The sequence below is a fragment of the Neophocaena asiaeorientalis genome, unplaced genomic scaffold, assembly GCF_003031525.2.
Source record: "Neophocaena asiaeorientalis asiaeorientalis breed wild unplaced genomic scaffold, Neophocaena_asiaeorientalis_V1.1 scaffold404, whole genome shotgun sequence".
Classification (NCBI taxonomy): Eukaryota; Metazoa; Chordata; class Mammalia; order Artiodactyla; family Phocoenidae; genus Neophocaena; species Neophocaena asiaeorientalis.
This window is the reverse complement of record NW_020172589.1, coordinates 1,163,529-1,181,364: the sequence shown is the minus strand read 5'-3', so window position 1 is coordinate 1,181,364 and position 17,836 is coordinate 1,163,529. Positions and strand designations below refer to the sequence as shown.

Sequence of the window (17,836 nt, the reverse complement as noted above, 5' to 3'; positions counted from 1 at the left end):
ATAAATGTTACCCATAGTTAGGTTATTATGTAACCTAGAAAATGTTTGGTTACACTGCGTGAAATACTTTCCATTTTTCAAAAGCACAACTGATACATGTGAAATCAAATCCTGAAAAATATGTTTTCTTTTAACAGTAAAGTCATATGCCAGATGAGAAGGATAGTATTTCATGGCAAAGACCCTAGTTTGAAGGCTTGGTCTGACTCTTTTTTAAAGAGAAATTATCTTTTGCTTTCTGTGGTTTCAAAACATTCTTAATGTTATCACGTTCTTAATAATCTGAGCCATATAAAATTGCCATTTTTTTAAAGTCAGACACGACAGAACAGTGACAATTTCGTATGGCTCAGCCCAACAGATCAACCAACTACCCAGCAGACGATTTTTCTAGTTGCAAAGGGATTACTGAGGAAGTTGAACTTGAAAGGAAAATAATCTCATTTTCAACGCATTTTTATTTTAAGAGATAATGGAGTGATGCCACACTCCCTAGAATTAAAAATTAAAGCATACAACTTGCTCTTTCCATCTCCATGCACATACGTGTATACCCCAGCTCCGAATGAAATCCCAAGTGTAAAATTATGTCTCAATGCCTGCAAATTCCCAAGGAGGGCACCAAAAGTACTTGACAGCAAGCGTGCTGAGGAAATCGGCTGCTGTTGAAGTCACCTCCTGTGGTCTTGCCAAATGTTTGAAAGGGAATATGCCGCGTGTCCCCGTGTTAGGGAAGAGGGAGTGGATGTCCGGGATGCAGGACTGAGGAGTTTGGAGTACCTGGATGGGAAGTCCTTAGCTGTGGAGCACTGCTTGCCTCCAAGTGGGTGTCTGCATGTTGTTTACATACTTCTTTTTGTGTGTGTGCCCATGTCTTTGTGCTTCTGGGTCCTCCTGGTTTGCCCCCGGCCGTGTCTGTGTTGGACAGGGGTGACTTTGTGCCGGTCGGCTTCTGTGCCTGCGCGCGCACTTGTCGGTGCGCTGGACGGGTGTATGAGTGTCTGTGGCTCCAGTTCCGTGTAAGTCTGTTCATGACTGTTGGGGTACACCGTGCCTGTCCGGTGCGTGTCTCGGTGGGCGCTCTCATCTATCTCCGAACGGGAAGGAAGGCCCGCCTACCGCCCTCTGCTCCGAGATCTCAGGCCGCACAGGCGCCCCGCGCAGACAGGTAGCAGCCACGGAAGAACCAACACCTCCTGGGTTGGCTGGTAAGCACGCCAGCCCCAGCTTCAGCCCTCGGCACCAGCCAAGGGAGCCGGGAGGGAGCGGTGGCCGGCTCGCCCGCCCGCCGAGAGCGGCGGTGGGGGGTGGAGGTGCCCCGCCCAGGCCACCCCGAGGAGGGGGCGGGAGAGAGGAAGGAAGGGGCGGAGGGCCTTGCCCCTTCGGGGCTTCCCGCACACGCTATTGGTCAAAAGTTCCAGCACGTCACGGGGAGGGCAGTTCCCCTAAAGCCCTGTGCCCATAACGGGCAGCGCGCACTCCGAGGCTGTTTCTCCAGAGCGCAGGCTGGGACTGACTGGCACCGCGAGCCCAGAGCACCCCCGGAGCTGAGAACACCACGCGCCCCCACCACACCCACCCCACGGCCGCTGAATGAGGCTTCCAGGTGCCCGCTTGCTGCCCGCAGCGCCCCGCCGGAGGTCCGCTCGCTGAGGGGCGGCTGGTGCGCTGGCCGCCCGTGCGCTCACCTGCCAGCTTGCGCGCCATGGGGCAGCCCGGGAACCTCAGCGTCTTTTTGCTGGCGCCCAACGGAAGCCACGCACCGGACCAAGACGTCACACAGGAACGGGACGAGGCGTGGGTGGTAGGCATGGGCATCGTCATGTCGCTTATCGTCCTAGCCATCGTGTTTGGAAACGTGCTGGTCATCACAGCCATCGCCAAGTTCGAGCGTCTGCAGACGGTCACCAACTACTTCATCACCTCCCTGGCCTGTGCTGACCTGGTCATGGGCCTGGCGGTGGTGCCCTTTGGGGCCTGCCACATCCTCATGAAAATGTGGGCTTTTGGCAACTTCTGGTGTGAGTTTTGGACTTCCATTGACGTGTTGTGCGTCACAGCCAGCATTGAGACCCTGTGCGTGATCGCCGTGGATCGCTACCTTGCCATCACATCACCCTTCAAGTATCAGTGCCTGCTGACCAAGAATAAGGCCCGGGTGGTCGTTTTGATTGTGTGGGTCGTGTCCGGCCTTACCTCCTTCTTGCCCATTCAGATGCACTGGTACCGGGCCACCCACCAGGAAGCCATCAACTGCTATGCCAAGGAGACCTGCTGTGACTTCTTCACGAACCAAGCCTATGCCATTGCCTCCTCCATTGTGTCCTTCTACTTGCCCCTGGTGGTCATGGTCTTCGTCTACTCCAAGGTCTTCCAGGTAGCCAAAAGGCAGCTCCAGAAGATCGACAAATCTGAGGGCCGCTTCCATGCCCAGAACATCAGCCAAGTGGAGCAGGATGGGCGGAGTGGGCCTGGACAACGCAGGGCCTCCAAGTTCTGCTTGAAGGAACACAAAGCCCTCAAGACTTTAGGCATTATCATGGGCACTTTCACCCTGTGCTGGCTGCCCTTCTTCATTGTCAACATTGTGCACGTGATCCAGGATAACCTCATCCCTAAGGAAGTTTACATCCTTCTAAACTGGGTGGGCTATGTCAACTCTGCTTTCAATCCCCTTATCTACTGCCGGAGCCCAGATTTCAGGATTGCCTTCCAGGAGCTCCTGTGCTGGCGCAAGTCTTCCTTGAAGGCCTCTGGGGATGGCTACTCCAGCAACAGTAATGGCAGAACTGACTACCCAGGGGAACAGAGTGGATATCACCTGGGGGAGGAGAAAGACAATGAACTGCTGTGTGAGGATCTCCCAGGCACGGAAGACTTTGTGAACCGGCAAGGTACTGTGCCCAATGATAACACTGATTCGCAAGGGAGGAACTGTAGTACAAATGACTCACTGCTGTAATGCACTTTTTCTACTTTTTAAGACCCCTTCTCCCCCCACCCAACAAAACACTAAACAGACTATTTAACTTGAGTGTAATAAATTTAGAATAAACTTATATAGAGATGTGCAGGAGGAAGGATATCCTTCTGCCTTTTTATTTTTTTAAGTTGTAAAAAAGAGAAAACGTATTTGAGTGATTGTTTCTTGTACAGTTCAGTTCCTCTTTGCATGGAACTTGTAAGTTTATGTCTGAAGGGCTTCAGTCTCAGAGGACCTGGGGCTGCTATGTTTTAATGACTTTTCCCGCATATCTACCTCATTGATCAAGTATTAGGGGTAATATATTGCTGCTGGTAATTTGTATCTGAAGGAGACCTTCCTTCCTGCACCCTTGGACTGGACAAACTCGAGTCTCTTGGACCTTTTGCTGTGAACATGGACTCTCCCCGCCCCTCTTATTTGCTCAAACGGGGTGTTGTAGGCAGGGATTTGAGGGGCAGCTTTGGTGGTTTTCCTGAGCAAAGTCTAAAGTTTACAGTAAATAAATTGTTTGACCATGACTTAATTGCACCTGTTTCTCCAAAACCCCTTGACTGGAGTGTGGCTGCCTCCCCCACTGAAAACCGCAGGTAACTATTTGCAATAACTTCCCAGTGACTTAATGTGGAATGACACGCACTGATTGCTTAACCTGTTCATTTGCCTTTGAATCTGCTGTTGTAAATCTGTATCTCTCCTGACGCTGGTGCCCCCACATCAGTTCTGCCTGCCCTGAGCACAGCTCATCTTGCTCTTCCTACGGGTATTATCCTTGTGTTGTAACATCAGAAACACTGACTCATGGAAACGGAGTTAAGGGCATCTGTTGTGTCCCTTCATGTGCCCCCACCGCCCACCTTCCAGTTCTACTTGTTTTGTAGCTGCTTATATTTTTATCTTTGCTGTGTCTTACAGTAGAGATCTTTGTACTGCATCAGGGCTTGGCATTTTAAGGATAAGAAAGTTCTTGTGAAAAAGCTACTCAAACATAGCCCGGTAGGTAATTCCAAGGGAAATGAAAAGGTCGTGGGTTATAGGGAGAAAAGCTGGGAAACACTTAACTGGTGAATACCTCATGACCTAGAAACAGGGTTTGACCCCTCCTCCTTTGAACTGCTGTCCCTTTTTTCCCCTCTCCCTGTGACTCTAGTCACTTCAGTACAAATCGAAATTTCTCAACCTCGCACTATTAACATTTTTAACCAGATAATTCTCCATTGTGAAGGGCTGTCCTATACATTGTCAGATGTTCAGCAGCATCCCTGGTCTCTACTCACTAGATGCCAGTGCATCCCCTGAGTTGTGACAACCAAAAATGTCTCCAGTCATTGCCAAGTACCCTTCCCTTGAGGAATGAAATTACCCCTGGCTGAGAACTACAGTTAGAAACTTCAAAAATCTAAACAGATTTTTAGATTTTGCCTAATGTAACCACTTCATTGTGCAGAGTGTCAGAGAGGAATTTCTCACGGTTCACCCAGTTAGTGACAGACCCTGGGCCAGTGCTCTTTCTACTCCATCACGCTGCCTGCCAAGCTGATTCTCCAGCTGCCCACATACTGCCTGTGAGACATGAATTGTTTTGGAGGGTTTATCAATGAAGGCGAGGACTGTGAGCAGTTACTGCCTGTTTGTGGAGAGATTATAATAGTGTTAAGAGGCACGTAAGGGAAAAATCACAAAAGTAAACACATATCTTCTACCACCCCCTTTCTATTTTTGCCTGTGTGTCTGAGCCACAGCTTGGCCCAGGTTTGACCAAGTGGATCATCCTCCTTGGCAACGGCAGCCTGGAGAGGATCAGCCTGCAGGGTTCATTGCCATTTCACTCGCTCATGAAGCTGACTCCACTCCTTTCTTCCCTCTGTCCCAGCCATGGTCCCCAACCAGAAAAGCATTAGTCTCCTCTGCTTCCTGTCAGCTCAGTGATGGGGTGTTTCTGGGTGAGTCTTGAGCTCTCAAGAGAAAGTTAGCTGCCCGTGTTTCTAGAATGTGCCATCGAGCTTTGGAGAGCGTGTGCCCTTTAGCACTCTGCTTTTTCTCCAAGGGCTTTCATACCTATTATCACACTCTTCTCCTGCTCTGGGCCCTGCACTCAGAGATGCAGGCAGCTTCTCCAGCTAATCTTCACACTCCTCATAGCCTCATGGGATATCAGACTTGCAAGAGAAAGCACAGAAAGCATTTGACATCCGAAGAGACCAAAAGCCTGTGAGGGGGGATGACCTGCCCAAAGTAAGAAGCCAAGGATGTGAGAGATGGGGCTAAAGCCAGCAAACCTGGCTGTCATACCAGGAATTGGTGTATGCTCTCCACCACACTGTCATTGAATTCTGCCCTCACCCTCAATTGCGGAAGCTTTTCCCTGGGGTTGTCACATTAACAAATTCATTTCAGCAGATATTTTTAGTTCTTTCGCGTCCTTAATACAAAACGCAGGCAATAAACAAATAATCTGCAATAGGGACAAAAGAAAGAATTATTCCTTTTTCTCGGCAAGAGTTCACTAGGATATCCTCAGCATTTAGGGAAATTGGGAGATTCCTTAACTCTTTATGACCTGAAGGGATTTCAAGCCACTCCAGGTAGAAATTTCCCACAGTCTTATTTAAAAGAAAAAAAGTTGGAAACTTTTCCGTCGTCATTTGTTTAGTCCCATGGACAATAAATATTATTAATAAACAATGTTGTATATATACTCTTTTGGTTAGAGATGCATTTTAATGTAATTTCAGTTTAGAACTCTGCTATGAATGTTAGTTCACAGACTCTCAGCTAAAAGGGAGTTTAGCCTAATTCATGTTCATTTGGGAATACTTTAAATATAAGAACATTGAGCAGTTTTAAGGGTTTTGACAAGCAAGAGCATTTTAGGCCTATCTCAACTCCTTGCTTTCTCTCTCCTTTTGTTCTGCTTTGTTTCTTTTGGAGGTGGGCATTTGTCAGTGTCTCCCTGTCCCTCTGTTTGCTGACAGGTTGCTTACATAAGGTTTGTGTTGGATTCATCATCATAAAGTTGTCTTTGCCTGGACAGCAAGTTCTCAGAGTCTGTCAAATGAGAACCTTATGCTGAGATGCAAGCTGACAGGTGTGCAAAGTGGCAGGACAGGGTGGGCCTCCCCACTGAGATCATTATTGAGAGAGGGAATCTGGGGAAAAGGGAGCTGGGAAACAGGAACTGTCATTACACGATGCTTAGAATGTTTCTGATGTATCTACTGCCAAAAGAAGACTAGACCAGGATCAATCGGGGTATTTACAACTACTGAGTGCAGCAGGAGAAAAATACAGGTCTCTGTCTCTGAAGTCTGGAGCATAATATTAATAATACTACATAGATATCTTTTCTAAAGTCTCACTAAATGTTAGGGACTGTGCTTTTAGGCATTATGTGACCTTGACAGTCTTATGAGGTAGGTAGCAAAACTGTCCTCATCTAACAAATGAGGGAACTGAGTTTCAGAAAGGTTGTCACCTTCCAAAACCACACAGCCAGCTAGTTGCAGAGTCAGGACTGGAACCCAGGTGCAGTGATTCCTGCACACATGGAAACCAGGGAGCAGCGTGAGGCAATTTATAATCCATGCCAGAACAAGTGTAACAACTGGAAATGCAATATCTTGTTGAGAGAAGAGGGAGACTGCTGTGGATCGGGGCAGGGAGGAATGTTCCCCTGGAAGCATGTGACTGCAGAGTTTGCTGTGGACTGGGAAAGGAAACCAATCACTGAAGTGTCTAGTTTGCTTCTCTGAGTCTTTGCTTTGTCTTTTCATCAGAGAATCAGCCCAGACTGAAAAGAGGATACGAAACTTTAAAACAAGCACAGGGTAAAGCAGAAACACAGCCTGCTTCACGTCCTGGCAAATTCATTTTCTGGTTCCAGAGTTGGGAAGGTCTCCTACATTGAGCAGGTATCTGGACCTTACGGAAAATTTGGCAGGCCTAGGTGGCCCTATACATGTGCTGGCCATTTTGAGCTAGCATTTAGGGCAATGGAGATGAACTTCTGACAGCAGAGAGCAATGAGAGTTAACACACTTTGAAGGATGCTTTCCATTGACAGTATAACCGCCACTAAATTCAGCCTTATGCTAATCCCTACTTCACAGACAGCGCAAATATAATTTTAAGGAGGGATTTTTGAAATACCTAAGAGAACAAACTTCCCAGCCACTTTCAAGAACTTGAGAAATTCTTGCGTCTCACGAATAATGCGAGGCCGGGTGAGGCGAAAAGAGGCCTGGACTGGGATTCATGCAACTAGATTTCAGGTCTCAACTCTGTCTCTCCTCTCTCTCTAGTTGGGTAAGGCAGTTTTCCTGTTTTCTCAGTGGACCTCAGTTTGCTCATCTGTAGAATGAGGCTAGTGCAGGTGGTCTCTAAACTCTGCTTAGCTCTGAACTTATATCGCTGTTAATTAAGAGGCTAATTAGAGACAACAGTTTGTTTCTAATTAGAGTTGATGATATTTGTCATATAAATAATGGTTTAAGGTACTGGGGGTGGTCAGCTTGCAGAAGAGAATGCTGTGAAGGACTACTTGGTACATGATAACTGCCTTCAAATATTTAAAGACCATCTGGGAAAAAGGAGCATATCTGTTTTAGATGAATACCAGAAGGCAAGTAGAACATTACAGGAAGACAGATTCCAGCTCAGGGGAAAGAAAACTTTTCTGAGAGTGAAACAGGTTCTCTATCAGAGTCGTGAGTCTCCTTTCATTGGAAGCATTCAAGAGAAGTCCAAATAAAGCTCTGTGTGGGATGAAGCACAAGGGGTCCCTACACTGAGCAGGGCCTGGACTAACCTTCCAAATCTGTGATTCTATGTCCTTGAAAACAACAGACCTAAATGTTCTTAAAAAGTATTCAGACCATTCCCTAACTCCAGCTGGCCTTCTCCCCAATTCCTTGGGATTTCAGAGGTTTCACTATATTCCTAACCAGGAAACCTCTGGGGAAAATCAGGATCTCAACAGTCCTTGGCCATGGGGGGAAATCCAGAAATAGAGCAATACGGTTAAGCAGTTTTCCAAACTATTAGACCTTTTCATCAGCTGCTCTTCCCATGCCTTTTGCAAATGACCTACTAACTCCCACAGAGAAAATAATGAGAGCTGAAAAGTCCTCTCTGCAAAGTCTATTACATCCTTCTCCACACTCAGAATCACTGCACTTCCTGTGGTCTTTCCGTCACCCTCACAGGATGGAAAGGAAGGGAGGCAGGTCCCTGGCCAGCACAGGGAGCACTTCAAAGCCCTCTGGCCTAAGGTCCTGAAGACTTGGGAACTGTATAGCCTACCCCTAATCACTGGGCAACCTCAGGCAGGTCACTTCCCTTCTCTAGACCTGTTTAATCATCTCTGAGCAGAGATGGTTTGGTTTACGTAAGTCCTGCATTTCCTTCTTTCTCCAAAACTCTGTAAGATTTCAGGAAGTCTTCAGTGCTGCACATTTGGCTGGATGGCTCTTATTTTAAAAGCACATTTTTACCTTGTTCAAAAGGTAATAGAGGTGGCACAGTGGTTGAGAGTCCACCTGCCGATGCAGGCGACACGGGTTCATACCCTGGTCCAGGAAGATCCCACATGCCGCGGAGCAGCTGGGCCCGTGAGCCATGGCCGCTGAGCCTGCGTATCCGGAGCCTGTGCTCCGCAATGGGAGAGGCCAAAACAGGGAGAGGCCCGCATAGCGCAGAAAAAAAAAAAAAAGGTAACAGAACTCATTGTAAAACACTTAAAAATATATGAAAGCACAAAATGAGATAAATCACATATAACATTACCACCTAGAGACAGCCATTGTTAAATGTGATGTATATACTTTCAGCCTTTGTCCTAAGCATGGCTATGGGTAGAAATATATTTTTAAATAAAAACAGAATTAGACTATTCATACATGATTATTATTCATACAATTTTGTACCCACTGATAACACTTTAACAAATGCCTCCTTGAATATGTTTTATATATAATATGATCCAAATATCGTAATTGCTACTAGCCTGGCAGAGTATTTAGCAGTTTTTAGACTTTAGGAGTACAAAAGAGTCATCATTTCCAGAGCATCTGGATTGGGAAATCTGAGCTGGGGCCTAAGAATCTGCATTTTAGCATGTTCCCATGGATTTTTCCAAGGACCACATTTTGAGGAACAAGGTTACAGAGATAAATTTTGTAAATTAAACAGAATGCTCCCTCTCCTGTTACTGGTGGTTGAAAAAGATGTTTCTATGCTGTACTTGTCTCTTTGAAAGCTCCTTTCACGGGCTCTGATCTGCTTTCAGAGCACGAGAAACTAACCACCAAACTTCCAGGGCAGGGTTCTTTCTGCATTGTTAAGTGCCTCTGACCCAGCCTGTCGACTTGTGTTAAAATAAGTCTAATCAAGTTTTATAGTGACCAATACCTACCATTTGAAAAGTGCAACAGCAGGTTTCCATTCCATAGAGCACTTGCTGTGATCATGATGGCTAATAAACACAGTGTACTTACCATGAACTAGGCCTTGTACTTGGCAATTCTCATGCATGATCTCATTTAGTACTCACAGCAACCCTACAAAATAGGTACTATTATGTTTGTCCCTTTTCTTAGAAATCAAGAAACTGAGACTCGAAGGGATCAACTAAGTTGCTGAAGATTACAGACCATACTTCAGTAAAACCCATGCATTCTGAGCCAGAGCCCATGTGCTTTACCATTAAGATAGGCAATATTTCCTCCTGTTGGGGATCAGGTAAGAAAGTAGGAGGGAGACAATGATGAGAGGACATTTTTAATGGGTGCATTTTATTTTATTCTCCAGGGACTTTTTTCAGAGAGGTCTGATGGATTTCTGAGCCTTGGAACTAAGGGGCAAGCCTATGCCCTCTAGGTAGGCGGTGGCTAAGTATCAGCTAGGAAACCAGACTGAGAGTTGGGAGAATCGCATTTAGAATCTGTGCTGAGAGTTGGAAGCACACTCTTTCACCATTATTCAGGCACAGTTTGAGTGATCTTCCCCCGCCAAGGCCAGGAAGGAGGCAGAGGGAGGCGCCTGCTAACGGCACATGGGTTTGTGCTGAGTCAAGTCACTGCTTTAGAGTCAGGAGGCTCCTGACAGCTGGAAATGGGGTGCTCTTTCCATTTCTCTGCCCAGGTCTGTGTCTGCATCCGAGTCTCCACAATAGAGAATATCAGGGTAGGAGGGGCACTGAGAGAGTGCATACACCCTTAGTGTACTAAGAGACCCCAGATTCCAAGAGGCAACGTCAGTGGCAAGGTAACACAGGGACCTGGAGATGACCATCTCTCGTGGCTTGTTTTATTATTATTTTTCTAGTGCTGTGAGGGAAAGACTGGAGTTTCTGCATGTATTCATTTCTCCAGGAAGAGAAAACAGTTTTTGAAATCATAACGGCAACATCCATGACGAAGCAGAATTGGAGTCCTAGGTAATCCCTGCTTGCTTTCTTTTCTACCACACCATATTGGCGTTGCAGCCTCAGGCCTTGTGCCCAGAAGCCACAACTGCTGTTGGGGAGATTCCTTCATTTTTAGACAATTCTGTCTCTATGCGACTGCCTAGTGTTTATCTTTATAAAAGTTCTACTAGATGTCTCTAAATACTACAGTCAACCCTGACAATCTGCTGGGTTTTTATTGTTTTGTTTGAGAGAGATTCACAGTTCTCACAATATGTATTGCAACAATAAGCCTGTCAGACTTCCTTTCTTGTTTTAGTTCCCACAGTGTCTTTCTATAAATCCAGATGCTCACCTAGCCTCCTCAACCTAAGAGGACCAAGGGTCAATCTCGAGGGCCTGAGGTGGGCAGCCTTAGAAATTTCTTTCTATAAAATTGTGTTGTTGGTTTAGGTAGTGAGTCTTTTGACATTATGTTGTTATTGCAGTGGGTCCCAAACCTTACAAAGGCCAAAAATGATCTGCGCTGAGAAAATACACATTCCTGACCCCCTTCCCTGAGATTCTAACAGGACTGTGGTTGGGGGCCAGCAATCTGCATTTTGTCACTACTTCCCCCAGAGGACTGTGATGCAGGTGCTCCTAGGATGGCAATTTGGGGACCTAGGGACCTCACTGTCTTCCCCTGCCCACTCTTCCTGCCCAAGAGCACAAAATGTAGGCTTGTAAAAATTGATCCTGTACATCTGCATACATTCACAAAAATAACCATTCTGTCAAATAAACAGAATCCTAATTTCCCTGTGTTATCAAATAAAACAATGTAGATGAATATAATTTATAAATGATAAAAAGTTACTATGAAAGACGAAGGTGATAGTAAAGTGCATTGAGCAATTAGGCACTTGATTTAAAATGTGTTTTGTGACAACATGGCATCTACACAGTGGTACCTCCACAACAGCATCATTGTCTCATTGTCCTGAACCCTCTGCATGTAGACCAAGAAATGGCAGCACAGGAAGAAAAAAGGATTCTGCTGCAGGGATGGACTCTTAGTCCAGTGCTCCTTCCTCCTGGACACTCTGCTATGATTAAGTCAAATCATACTAAAGTCTATCTGAATCAATTTGCCTAATTTACATAAACCCTCCTACTTAGAAATCTGAAGGAGGACCCACCCAGCTGCAGGATGATTCATACATATACATACACTTCCATATATGCACATACCCAAATAAACACACATAACACACACAGACTTTTACATTGATGCCTACACCTATATCAACACAAGTATATACACATACATTTTCACTTAGATGTACGGACACATCTATGTTCTTTTGTGTATACTCCCATATGAATATGTTCACACGTACAGGACACAGGTATACTCAACCTAAACATTCTCCCTTAGATAAATACACATGGGTATTCCTAAGCACACTTTCGTGTTCTCCAAATGAGAAAATATGCCATGTCACGTAATCATGGTCCCACTGCTACCTAAGTACACACAGGCACACAAGATCCTATACTGGCCCTTCTTCCTAGGTAAATGTATACACCCCTGATTCAATACATGTCTGTTGAGTTCTTATTAAGTGGCAGGAATTGTTACGTGCTGAAGATCAGTGAGTGAACAAAAACAGTTTATCTCTGCCCTTACTGAGTTTGTGTAATGGGAGGGATAAGTTTCTTTTTTAATGAAGACAGATTTTTAACTGTGGCAATTTCTACGTAGAGATTCAGAGTGTTTTGAGGGAATCTGACTAATTCTGAGAGGTTTGTAAAGGTTCCCCCATAGAAGTAAGGTTTCACCTGAGAGCTGAAGGATGACTAAGTAATTTCTAGAAAAGGAGAGAAGGGAAAAACATACCATTCAGGGAGAAAAGCATGTATAAAGGTCCTGTGGTGAAAGGAAACCTCATGCATAAGAAGGACTAAGCAAAGATCAGTGTAGAGAAGGTGTGCAGAGAGAGGGAGCATAGCAGGGCCACACATAAAGGGCCTTATAAGCTGCATTAGGTTTTGGCTCTTTATCCTAAAAGCATTTAAAAGCCATTGATATGTTTACAGCAGAGATCAGATGTGTATTTTAAAAGACCCTCTGAAGATATGCTTGTCCATACAAAAGCATTCTCACACAGGTAAGTGCACACATATGTGTTCCTATGTACACTTGTGTATGTTTTCCTAAAATGCACACTTACATATAAGTATTCACTTGCAAACTCTGCCTCTGTGAACATACTCTTATGTGTCTATATTCATGGTACATATAAATCCAGTGGGCATTAGGAGGCAGGGAAACACCTTCCTTGCCAGGTACCATCAGGCCTAACTAAGCCAGTCCATGGTGCAGGGACAAGGCAAATGGTGTATCAGATCTGAACCCTCTGACTTTGGAGCTTTGGGCTTTGTGGCTTGGCCTCATGCCTGTGCCTCCAGCTCTGCTCCCCCTTCTCTTGGCTCAGAGCACTCAGTGGCAAGGTGGGGTTTCTTCCAGAACAGGATCAATCAAGATTCTTGGCCCAGGCAAGGAGTGGAGGGTGGGCAGGTCAGGTTGCATAAGGATTGCCTTGTGCTCCCCCCAGAACTTTATAAGCAGAGCCTCTGCCCAGCTCCAGGCCTGAAGTAATTTTTGCACAGAGTCAGCTATACCAAGATATTAACATAAGGATCCACAATCAGAGGTCTGTGGGTCCTGATGGGGATTGCGATGGGACTCGAAGTAATGTGCTCCATAACTAACCACTGTGTGAAACGTGACACTGGAGGAAGAAAAAGAGAAAGCCAGGAAAGAAAGCCTTTTCAAGGCAAGATGTCTGACGAGGTGTCCCTTATTGCCCTGGCACAGAAAACACATGTACATACATATCTACACATACAAATTTTCCCCCAGTGGGTGTACCATCCCACAGCAGAGGAAGTAGCAAGTAATTATCAGCCACAATACCCTGCATTATTTTCCCTCAAATGAACTAGAACGACACTTGTAGTTTTGCTCCTGTTTACCAGCAAAGGCAGCAAAGGCCTTGACCAGAGGCAGTGACAGGCTCCAGGGAGATCAATAGAAACATTCATGCAGAATTAAAGGCTCACCTAGAACCTTACATCTTAGGGTCTTAAGGATGTTCCCAAGTGATTTTTTATGTATATATTCTAAAGACTCCTACCCACTGACATTTTATGTTTTCAAATATGTGCTTGCAAAATGTTTTCCTCCATAATTAAAAGGAATTATATAATGTAATTTGAAGCTCTTTTTATTTTGCTTCAGGCTGTGTAAGGAACATCCTTCTTTTCTTTCAGTTGGGCGGTTCTTTTATGCTATCACAGCAGCAAAGTACCAGATGCATCAAGGACTGAAGGCCACAGCACTGTGCCCATGGGGCTACTGTTGCAGCAAATCCCTCACATTGATCCAGCACTTAGCAGTTTACAAAGGGCTTTTTTATATGCCATCTTCTCTAATCCTCACAACTCTGAGGTCAACATGGTTGTTCGCATTTCACAGATTAAAAGATTGAGGTTCAAAACCTGCTTAAGGGCATGGCACTAAGACATGGCAGGGCTGGGACTTAAACTTCGGTCTTCATACTCATATGAAATATGAAGAAAAAAAAAGTTTGTTCACACTCTGCCACCCTCCTAGGACCCAGGACTCTTCTCACTGTATTTTCCTGCTTTCTGCTGCATTTTAACTTAAAATTTTACTGTTAACACTCCCCAGCACAGAAGCCACAGCTGCCAAGCAGCAGATAAGTGACTGCCAGCTCCAGGGACAGTCCCCAGGATGCTTTCAATACTGACAAGCCCCAAGATTGTGTGAGCTTAAGCTCGGAGTAGGCAGGGCCCAGATCTATCAACTATGGCTTAGAGCAGAAGCTCCAAGCCTTCTGGGTTCCTCATGACAGTCACCAGATGCACTTTCACCAAGTGAGAGCTATGGAATCACAAGTCCGGCTTCCCATACATGCCCTGCTGGCAACTTAGGGCTCCACTGAGGCTGTCCTTGTTCACTCTGCCCAATTCCTCTTGGATCAGGACGTTCCTGTGGGAAGACCCAGGGGGATTTGCTGCCCCAATCCCACACACATTGGGCCACAGCCCAGCCTTCTTTTAAGGGCCAAGTTCCACACCTCGATAAAAATTGCAGGCTCCAGGAAATATTTCCATTTCTTGAAAATGGCTTGTGCTGGGTTGAAATTATTTTAGTCAGAGCAATTAGGTGTTCTTGTTTTACACACATATCTTCCAAGAGAGGTGCCTTCAGCACAGGTTAACTATATTTAATGGATCTGGGAAAGCTTGGAGTGGATGACAAATCCAACCACAAGGAAAGCTCCTGTTGGCCATCTCTTCTCAGAGTGTAAGCTTATCTGGTTTACTTAGCTTTCTAAGCAATGTGTGACTAATCTGCTCATTCATTCATTCAAAAGATGTTTGAAGACTTCTATATGCCAGAACCTGTACTAACTACCAGGGATACAGCCATGACTGAGGTAGACATGGTTGGTCACTGTTGTTTTAGTTTCTTACGGTCTAATGGAGAAGACAGACAACGAAAAGGGAATTATAAATGGTATTTGGATCGAGTTCCCTAATACTCACACCAGAGAAACTTAAGTATACTTATGAACAGGAGTGAGGGATGGGAAATCGGCTTCTGCATTTTGCCAGTAGATCCAGAAAGATATCTGGATCAGTCTCAGATTGGCCTCTAATCATCTACAAAAAATATTTCTATCATCCCTTTAAAAATGTCTCTGGGAAAATCGGAGTTGATGGTGGCTCACAAAGTTATCAATTGTCTCTGTCTTGGTCCACATCTGAAATAATGTGCCCAGCTCTGAGGGCCACATTTTTCAAGGGAAGAAGGGCATTCGGGTCCCTTCTAGGTTTGCCAGATTCAGCAGATAAAAATACAGGACATCCAGTTTCAGATAAGCAACGAATTCTTTTTCATATAAGTATGTCCCAAATTTTGCATAGAACATGCTCATACCAAAAAATTATTCATTGTTTATCTGAAATTCAAGTTTAACTGGGCATCCTGTATTTTAAACTGACAGCCCTAGTAGAGAACCAGAGGGAAGACTGTGAGGAAACCCAACACTTTGTCTGAAAATGAATAGTTGAAGGAGCCTGGCTTTTTAGCTTGGAGAAAAGAGTAAGAACCTAGACTTGTGTAGGGAAGCATTTTCCAAACAGAGTTTCTAAAAGTATATATGGAAAATAATAAAAGGTATACTGGGGGAAAAAAAGGGTTTTGAGATTAAAAAATCTGGGAGGTTGAAAGTTTGGGAAACACTGCACGCCCAGTATTTCCACTTTGGAACCCATACTCTGCATCAGCGTAGTAAACGTCCTGAGCAGCCTTGCAGGAAACATATCTGGTTGACCTGATTTAACCTAGCATGCCCACAGAGTGCTATTTATGGGCTTTTGTCTGTTTGTTTTGATATGTTTGTTTTATAGAGGACACCTATTAACACTGTGAAAACTTACTACTCTGCTCAGCGTACTTTGGGGAATGCTGATATAAAAAATAAATGTTGTCTTCAAATATCCAAAGTCTTGCTGAGTAGGAAGGAAGCAGATTTAGTCTTTGTAAACCGAAGGGCAGATCTGGACCCAATGCATGAACACATCTGGGAGACAGATTTTTGACCTAATTTGAAGACTAGAACTTTCTAACAATTACAAGAGTCTGAAAGGTAATGAGCTCCCTGTTCCTGGAGACATTAAAGCAGAAACAAAAATGCCATCAGGGACGTTAGAGGAAATTCTTGTTATGTGTAGGAAATTCTCCGGGTCTGTTATGAAAGTTTTATTTACATAAAACACAGAACAGCAAACCTTTCTTTAAAACTTTGTCCCAAAGGGCTTCTCTGGTAGCACAGTGGTTGAGAATCTGCCTGCCAATGCAAGGGACACGGGTTCAAGCCCTGGTCTGGGAAGATCCCACATGCCGAGGAGCAACTAGGCCCGTGAGCCACAACTACTGAGCCTGCGAGTCTGGAGCTTGGCCTCCGCAACAAGGGAGGCTGCGACAGTGAGAGGCCCGCGCACCGCGATGAAGAGTGGCCCCCGCTCGCCGCAACTAGAGAAAGCCTACGTACAGAAACGAAGACCCAACACACCAAAAATAAATAAATAAATAAATTTTTTTTAAAAAACAAACACTTTGTCCCATGATCTATATATGCTTTCTGCCGTCTGAGTCCATCCATCCTGGAGTCACTGTTACTATGTTCCTTTCACATCTATAAGCCAAATCCTTCTAGGAGATTAGTCCTCACAAGTTAATGATCTTTGCTCTGGTCTGGGCCTCTTCATAGCCCAGCCCAGCTACCTTGGGTCCTGGCTGTCGGAAACCCCACTCAGCCTCTGGGAGTGGCTTATAAACCTGAGATGTAGCATAGAGCTCACAGCTGAACTTAGCAGCCCAGAAAAACATGGGATCTGGAGAAACCCAGCCTCATACACCTCTAGGACTATGAGACTGCCCCATTCAGTATCCACAGTGTAGTACAGATCACTTCATATCTAAGGTGCTCAGCATAATAAAAGACAACAGAGGGTCAAATCCCAGCTCTGTGCTTCCTGAGTCTATGACCTGGACAAAATGTTTAAACTTTCCAAACTGTATTCCCCACTGTGGGGGAAAAAAAAAAACAAAACAGGAATGATGACACCTGTATCATAGTACTATGAAAATTAAGAGATTAAAAGTACATAAATGACCCAGCAGAGTGACTGGTACATAGTGGACATTCAATAAATGTTTATTTAATGGAAGACTGTGATTGTTATCATCATGGTAAAAACTTCTAAAGAAGTTAAAAGCCTTCTCCTGGAATTCACTAATCAGTGTGCCAAGATTTCAGGCCCCAGTCAAAGTAATACACTGGAAATTGTCTCCAACACCTTCCTTTTGAGAATCCATGCTGAAGAACATAAAGTAATGCATGTGTATTAAAGGTTACACTTTTCCTGCCTGTGGTGCTAGGGCCAGGGCTAGAAAGAGCACTGAACGCAGGGGCAGCGTGCCCTGGTTCTTGGTTTAAGTGACTGCAACTTCATCCATTCTGGATTCCAGTTCTTGTCTATAAAATAAAAGGGCTGGACTAGGATAGCTTCTAGGTCCCATGAGCTGTGCCTTTGATTTGGGGCAGTGAATGCAGATATTTAATTAGTCCATAGCACTTAAAGAAAGATTTCGCCAAACTAAAGCTCTGTGCGTTTGTGTGTGTGCGCATGGCCCCACACTATACACAGGGTGCTTTGAAATCACTTTAACTGCCTCCTGCTCTTTTGCCTATCAGTAGGTTTGGCAAATAAAACGTTAGACCCATAATTAGTTTTGAAGGAGTGATGTGAGCTCTGACCTCAGAATGGGGAGAGCTGGGTTCGAGTCCCAGTCCTGGCTCTGCCAG

At 45.0% G+C, this 17,836-nt stretch overlaps 1 protein-coding gene across 3 annotated transcripts; it reads left to right on the top strand.

The window, feature by feature from the left end:
* Positions 1 to 1,487: 1,487 nt before the first annotated feature.
* Positions 1,488 to 16,339, top strand: ADRB2 (adrenoceptor beta 2). 3 transcript variants are annotated; one of them, XM_024738267.1, is made up of 3 exons: positions 1,488 to 2,894; positions 10,307 to 10,418; positions 16,282 to 16,336. In XM_024738267.1, the coding sequence occupies exons 1-2, from the start codon at positions 1,706 to 1,708 to the stop codon at positions 10,312 to 10,314; spliced, it is 1,197 nt and encodes a 398-aa protein (XP_024594035.1). In that variant the 5' UTR covers positions 1,488 to 1,705; the 3' UTR covers positions 10,315 to 10,418; positions 16,282 to 16,336. The 3 variants fall into 3 exon arrangements, with proteins under 3 accessions (XP_024594035.1, XP_024594033.1, XP_024594036.1); XM_024738268.1 differs by having other exon boundaries at positions 1,657 to 3,573; XM_024738265.1 differs by lacking the exon at positions 10,307 to 10,418 and having other exon boundaries at positions 16,282 to 16,339.
* Positions 16,340 to 17,836: the final 1,497 nt, after the last annotated feature.